The sequence below is a fragment of the Microtus ochrogaster genome, linkage group LG5 (genome assembly GCF_000317375.1).
Source record: "Microtus ochrogaster isolate Prairie Vole_2 linkage group LG5, MicOch1.0, whole genome shotgun sequence".
Classification (NCBI taxonomy): domain Eukaryota; kingdom Metazoa; phylum Chordata; class Mammalia; order Rodentia; family Cricetidae; genus Microtus; species Microtus ochrogaster.
Genome location: NC_022031.1, coordinates 55,981,800 through 55,987,686, shown reverse-complemented (window position 1 = coordinate 55,987,686; position 5,887 = coordinate 55,981,800). Strand labels below are relative to the sequence as shown.

Genomic DNA, 5,887 nt, shown 5'->3' with positions numbered 1-5,887 from the left:
CTTGGGATTTGCCTGGCATGTGAATTTCTATAGCATTAATAACAGTAGTTGACAGCAGTGTGCTATATGCATTCTGTTGAGGTCCTCTGGCTACAGGACAGATTTAATATGCTCTATATTTAATGGCTCCATAAGATGATAGTCTGGGATCCTTAAAGTATGACAGAAGAAAAGTATCAAAAATCAGGAAAAGATGACCAAATATAAAATCACCTAACTTTTTTTTAAAAGTGGCTGTAGGCAAAAGACCCATTAGTTCCAAGAACAGCCTATCAGCCTATTCCCGTTGTAAATACCTGGAGAGAACAGTTAGGCAGACTTATGTTCTTGATTAGCTACCTGAGTGACACCCCCTTCCAATGAAAGTACTTGATAATTGCATACTTGGCTTGTTCCTCTCAAAAATTATTAAAACAAGCAGGTGAAAAGACATGGAAACTTTATTTTGATTGCTTTGTTTTTTATTTTGCCTTTTTTTTTTTTTTTTGTCAACTTAACACAAGCCGGTGGCATCTGGGAAAAGTGAGCCTCCGTTGAAAAAACTGCCTCAATCACATTGGTCTATAGGTAAGTTTGAGAGGCATTTATTTTCTTGATTAGTGATTGATGTGGGAGGGCCCAGCCCAGCCCACTGTGGGTGGTGCCACCCCTGGGCAGAGGTTGTATAAGAAAGCAGGCTGAGCAAACCATGGTAAGCAAACCAGTAAGCAGCTCCCTCCACGGTCTCTGCTTCAGTCTCTGCCTCAAGTTCCTGCCTTTAACTCCTGTTCTGACTTCCCTTCGTGACCAAGAGTAAGCTGTAAGGTAAATTAAATCCTTTCTTTCCCAAAGTTATTTTTAGTCATGGTCTTTATCATGGCAATAGAAAACTGGGACAATGCAGTAGAAAATGATTGGACCAAGTGTCCAAAGTCTTAGTGTACTAGACTTTGTGCCCTTACCTGCAGAGGCTACTCTTATCATCTGGGGCCTATCTATCAATCAGATCACCTGGAAAAGAAATCCTATAAATTAAGATGTTTCTTGTTAATATAAAATGCTCTCATAATCCTTGTTCGTGTAATTCCCAACCCAGCAGTTTTGACAATTTCTGCTAAGGCACATAATCTGAAAACAATGTCTCAAATAGAAAGCCTTTGCCCTCAGAGATGCCCCCACTATAGTGTCGCTGTTGAAATGAAATAAGTGGTTTTGTGCTTCCTTTTCCCCCTCAGGAGGACACCACTTTCTTCAATCAAGCAGCATGAACGCAGTGGCAGACACAGCCGTGTTTTTTGCAAAGTTTCTATATTACTTTTTAGAATCGTTAGTTTTCAAGGTAATTCCTAAAAAGAAAAAGGATGTTGCTGGAGAGATTGTCCTTATCACAGGAGCCGGAAGTGGACTGGGACGGCTACTGGCCACGCATTTTGCCAGCCACGGGGCCATTCTAGTTCTCTGGGATATTAATCAAGAAGGCAACATGGAAACATGTAGACTGGCCAAAGAAAAGGGTGCCGTGAAAGTCTTTACCTACCAGTGTGACTGCAGCAACAGGAAAGAGGTCTACAGGGTCGCCGATCAGGTGAGCTTATTGCTGCTCTTTGCTTTCATTCTGAGAAAACTGCTTCTAGCCTGCGCTCAAACCGGAGGGAATCTATTAGAGGTTCTTCTGAAGATCCTTGAGTACTTCCGGTTTGATTCTCTTTGCCTTAAGCGTGACTCCACGGCCTCCAAAAGCAGCATAGACGGAAACAGGGGGAGTAGGGTTCGGTTCGGCTTCAAGAGCCCAGCACCGCCGGACTGATTCTCTTAGTAGCTCACTTACTTCAGAGCCCCGTCCTGCCTGGTGGCTTTGCTCAGTGATTCACCGGACCTCCTCGGTCGGTAGACACTCTGACAAGCCCCAGCTCCTCTGCTTTAGTTGTGCAACTTTTACCAAATTATTCACCTTTCTACACCCCTGTTTCCACATCCATGAGTTGAAAGCTAGTGGCTGGCAGCATCACACTCAGCTTTAGCTTCCTATTGTCTCAAGGCTTTAATGTCTCTGAAATCCCCTCCCCTCTTACGGCAAGACTACTGCCATATTGTGTGTTTTGGACATGGTATAGGGAGTATAAGGGAGAAGCACTCAGCATATGGGAGTTCTTCTCACACTTCACCTCCTGGCATTGTCTGACTTCTCGTGGGATGTTCCACTTTACCCACAGTTTTCTTGGCAGGCACAGCGCAGCACACAGGGAACCACCAAATGGAAACATTGGTGTGGCAGGAAGCAGGAGAAGGGAAACTGGAGGCAGACGCCTTTATTATTGTTTCCACAGAAAAGAGCAGGAAAGCTACTTACAAAGTGGATCGTTTGAACAATTTCAAAGGGCTCTAGGGCATAGGGACATCTTGGTGTTCTAGTTGGTGACTCACATGATTGAGGTACATGTATAAGTAACCTAAACCGTGGTAATCCCTGTGAAGGGAAGCAGTCGGACATACCGGGTTAATGGCTTTCTCAAAAGGGTTAACGTACCCGTTTCTAGCCAGAGTCACAAACAAGCAAAAACAAAAGAACAAATAAAACTCGCAAGTATGTTATCTTTATCGTGTTAGTTACTATTTTAAACCGTTTGTGCCCCTAACAACTCAGTTAATCAACGCACCTCAGCCTTCTGAAATGTGTGTCGTTCCCATTGTTCCTGCTAAACAAGATGCTAAAGGCAAGGAATCCTGAACATACAGCTCACCCAAGAGCACGAGGCAGAAACTGGTGAGAGACAGTCCTAGCCAGGCAGTTGGTACAAACAGTGTGAGCACAGCATCTCCAGGGATTGCTCTGCATCCAGTTTCTATTTGTGGCATTCATTTTTTGATTTATTAAAACTTAATTATAGAGTTACCACACCCTGATACATTATCAACCTCTCTCTCTTCATGCTTCTTTGCTTTCTTTTTCCTCTTTCTTTGTTTAGGGACCCACAGGTTTTGGGTTTGTGTAACTCACTGATAGCGAATAACATTGTGGGTATTGTAGCTCCCTGGATTCAGGGAAAGTCAAGGTTGGTCCTCATTTTGAAAAAGGGAAAGAAATGTGGCAGGAAGAGCTCCCAGCAGAATGCATTTGGGGTGAGCTTAATGTGATCTGTTTTTTCAGGACCAGACAGCAGTCAGATCAGGGTGCCTGGAAAGGCCTTTGCCTTTATCTCTGATCATATATAAATTTCACAACAAAGCAGGTACTATGGTTTCGCTACTTTGTCAATAATGAAACAGAGGCAGGGAGAGCAACAGGAAATCATGTGTCCGGCATTATAGCTATTAAGTGGCCCTGGAGACCTGCTACTTTGTTGCAGGAGCATCTTCAGAGAACTGTAAACAGTGAGGGCATTCCCCAGACTCCCCTATACTGAAAAGCGCTCTCACCCCATGCACCACCACCCCAATCCCCTACAAAGCATTCTGGCCTGGTTAAAATTCTCTTGGTATCCAGCAGGAAAGCATCCTAAAAATTTGAAAATATTTGCCATTGGAATATATCTGAAATGTTTCTTCTTTGCCACAGCCTTATATGTGCCATTTTTCTAAGTTTATCACACTATCCTGTTTTGGGCTTATTTGTTAGTTATCAAGTACTGGGGAACCCAAACCCTTTATCTGTAAGACTTTAACAAGTGGCAGACATCATCCTCACCCTTAAAATAAGATCACATTCAGCAGGACATCACACCAACGGGCCCATTAATTAGCTCTCCGCAATTCCATCATGCAAAGTTAACATTCAGTCAAACATAGCACACATGCTTGTAGCCCCATCACTGGGAAGGTTGGGGAAGGAAGTTTGTGAGTTCAGGGAAGGTTGAGGCGATAATGTTGGTGAGTAAATTTATGTAAAGGCAGGTAGGTATTGTGTGTGCCTCAAGATTGGGTGTGAATCCATGCTCCTCTCAGCAGTGAGTTTTTTGGCAGGTTCTTAATTCCCTGTAGCCTGTTTTCTCACCAATGGACTAGAATAATGCCTTCCAAAATGTCTTCCCAAAGTAGAGTAAAAATTAAATCCCATAATCTAGACAATCCTCCTCCTGCCATAGTATCCCTCAGAGGCAAGACTTTCCCTTGGAGTGACCTGAGTGACCATTCATTGCCTGAATATTTAGAGATTTTACACAAAAGACTTTACCTCCTTCGACCCTTTGCTTTGGCCAGGTATCCCTCTCTAGTCTAGGATTGAGCCCTTGTTTACTCTCATAGTCCCACTAAACCAGTAAGAGGTCCTTGGTCTCTCATGGATATTTCCTTAGGCCTACGTGCTTCCAAAACACAGAGGTCTAATCCCAACAAGTCGGCATTATTAAGTCTCCCTTTAACAACCCACTCCCACTTACCTACATCAACAGCAGTGTTTCCCCATCTGTCCAAAGCAGCTCCAACTGGTAGGCTTAGCATACAGCGTGAACCAGGAGTAGAAAAGTCAGGGTAGGCAGCACTTCTTGTCTGGAGGGAAAAAAAGAGTCGTCGCCAAAAGATTTGTTTCGGGATTTTAAAAAGATGTATCAAGTTTTTAAGTCATTGCTTAACCTGTTTTATACTTGGTCCCAGCATCAGCTTTGTCCCTGTGACCTTCAAAGTTATAATCTGAGACAGCATGGTAGGAGAGAGAGACAGTTTGCTTAGTATTTCCTGGAGCGTGCTTTACTCCAAACAGGACTCAGGTGTTTACTGGGTTTTAGTAAGCAGGTGAAGTGGTCTATTGGGTGGTGGGAAACGAAAGCTTGTAAAGCATTTAGATTAGAGGTAGTCTTTAGGGCAGAGTGCACAGCATCGCCAAACTCTCTGGGCACTAGACCAAACACATCATTGAATGGAATGTCTTCATCCCAAGTACTGACTTGACCTACTCAAACGGGAGCCAGGGAAGCGGTTCAGGCATTCACATGCGCACAGTAAGCCTAAGAGCTGCAAGAAAGGATATGCTCAGAGACACACAGGCAGAGAGTGTCCCCACACTTCACGGCCACTAAAGACCAGCAGAAAAGAAAACCAGAAGAACAGAGATGCAAGAAAGGAAACGGTCTGTGCTGGGTGTGTGGGCCACTGGCTGTTTTCCCAACTACCCGGGAAGCAATGGTGAGAGGATCACAGCCTCAGATCCTGACTGGGCTACAGGGCAAGAGCAGCCTCGGTTGAAGCCACTTACTGAAGCCTCCAAGTAAGAGGGCTAGCCAAAGGTTTGGGAGTAGATTGCTTAGCTAACATGCAACAAGACCCGGGATTTAATCCTTAGTTTGAAAAAGAGAAAGAAGAAAGAGGGAGAGGGAGATGATTGCTGCCCTGTATAGCAGGCCATTTTCTTAAGGAAATCATATTACCGGGTTTATCATGACTCATGACTTCAGTCCATGGTGACTGAACCACGAAGGCCTGTCAGGAGGCAGCAGTTCACCACAGGGAGCACAGGGCACAGCAACCTTCCTGCTTACCATGTGGCCAGGAGTGGAAGAGCAATACCACACCCCACAATCCCTCCAAGGACTGAAACGCCCCACCAGATCTCACATCTCAAAACCTCCCCCATGTCCCAAGAGCACCGAGTCTCAGGGAACGGCAGATCCAAGATGGAGCAAACAAGAAGGGGGGGCGTAAAAACACTTCTGGGGTCTTGGAAATATGTTTTCTTTAAAGTAGAGGTTACATTGGTATATGAATTGAACAAAATTCATCCAACTTGATACTTAAATGGTGCATTTTTGTAATGTAATAAACGTTTATAAACACAATAAGTTTTTGCTGTTTTGTGGGTTTTTCTTTCTTGTTAAAATATATAAAATATAGCCGGGCGATGGTGGCGCACGCCTTTAATCCCAGCACTCGGGAGGCAGAGGCAGGCGGATCTCTGTGAGTTTGAGACCAGCCTGGT

At 44.3% G+C, this 5,887-nt stretch overlaps 1 protein-coding gene across 1 annotated transcript in view; it reads left to right on the top strand.

Annotated features, from left to right (window-relative positions):
- The first annotated feature begins 676 nt into the window (after nucleotides 1-676).
- Nucleotides 677-5,887, top strand: part of LOC101987066 (short-chain dehydrogenase/reductase family 16C member 6) — a 23,338-nt gene continuing 18,127 nt past the window's right edge. The window contains exons 1-2 of the mRNA XM_013351832.1: nucleotides 677-804; nucleotides 1,215-1,564. Of these exons, the coding sequence (XP_013207286.1) occupies nucleotides 1,244-1,564 (321 nt within the window). The 5' untranslated portion in view covers nucleotides 677-804; nucleotides 1,215-1,243. The remainder of the gene's footprint in view (nucleotides 805-1,214; nucleotides 1,565-5,887) is intronic.